This window comes from Cynoglossus semilaevis, unplaced genomic scaffold (assembly GCF_000523025.1).
Source record: "Cynoglossus semilaevis isolate Cse_v1.0 unplaced genomic scaffold, Cse_v1.0 scaffold2036, whole genome shotgun sequence".
In the NCBI taxonomy this organism is placed as follows: domain Eukaryota; kingdom Metazoa; phylum Chordata; class Actinopteri; order Pleuronectiformes; family Cynoglossidae; genus Cynoglossus; species Cynoglossus semilaevis.
The window spans coordinates 1-1,141 of record NW_007586153.1 but is presented as its reverse complement, the minus strand read 5'-3'; the positions used below and the strand labels follow the sequence as shown (position 1 = coordinate 1,141).

The 1,141-nt window shown below is 42.6% G+C and overlaps 1 protein-coding gene across 1 annotated transcript; it reads right to left on the bottom strand.

The window, feature by feature from the left end:
• Positions 1-55: 55 nt before the first annotated feature.
• LOC103399189 (type II inositol 1,4,5-trisphosphate 5-phosphatase-like) lies at positions 56-1,129 on the bottom strand. The gene is made up of 3 exons (XM_017031037.2): positions 612-1,129; positions 412-522; positions 56-249 (listed from the first exon to the last, which is right to left on the bottom strand). Exons 1-3 carry the CDS (start codon positions 663-665, stop codon positions 73-75), a joined length of 342 nt encoding a protein of 113 aa, XP_016886526.1. The 5' UTR covers positions 666-1,129; the 3' UTR covers positions 56-72.
• Between the last annotated feature and the right edge of the window lie 12 nt (positions 1,130-1,141).

Here is a 1,141-nt window from a genome sequence, read left to right as displayed (position 1 = left end):
TGATGTTACATATGGAACCAGTTCATGTAATAATATTTCCCCCCATTATTTTTACACGATACTTGGCGCGAACTAATCCTCACCCTGAGCGATGAAGCCTTTTGGAGGATTGGCCGTGAGCCAGGGCTTGCAGTACGTGGGTTCGTTGGGTTTGGTGATAAACTCAAACTGACAGGGCACCTGTCCGTCGTTCGTGATGGTGAAAGCCTCCGCCTGATGCTGCATGAACTTCACATCTTTAAAGTGGAGGGGTTTGGATTTTTATAAAAAAAAAAAAAAGAGAGAAAAAAAAAAAAAAGAAAGAGAAAAAGAAAAAAAAAGTGGTCTGTTGACAGGAATCATCATGAAGTCACGTTCAGTATCAACAGAGAAGTCGATTGACCACAGGGTGAAATCACTGAGAAACGTTACCTCTCGTTTGGACAGGGTGACGGAGGGAATACACTCGTTCTCCATTTTGTCGATATTGCGGACAATTTCTTCAAACGTCTTCTTGTAGGCCTCGTTGTTGACCCTCTTGATCTGTGGGAACACGTGTGGCGTGAGCACAGACGTCAAACTCAGCCCACGACGCGGTGGAGGATATCAAAATAGCAGGCTGACTCATTTACCCCAACGACGAGCAGCGAACTGACTGGTTTGTGGTCGCTGGTCTTCAGAGTCATGTGACTCCTGTAATGTTGGTGCTTGATGTTCTTCCCTCTCCACAGGATCCGGTCACACCACGCAGGGACGCGGCACTTTTCGCTGAATGTGTGAGTTTCAAACACTGGTCAAGTTTCAAGTTGGAATAAAGGAACTTGGCTGTGAAGTGTTTTGATTTGTTACATTTCACGTCCACTGGTAACACCGACAGAACTCTGTGCCTCATTCATTCAAATTAAAACAAATTTAGATTTGTTTTAATTTAAATTTCTGTCACATTTTATGCTGTAAAGCAAAGGTGTTCAACAGGGGGTCCGCCACCCCATGGGAGTCAGTGGAGGCACTGTGTGGGGGTCATAACATTTTTTGATTGATTACATGTTTACATGTTAAATGTTTTAAACATATAATACGCATTAATGTGTATTTATTTTTTTGTAAAAAGTATTTTTATAAAGGGCAGTAACTATGACAGGCCGTCACTGGTTCATGTTTT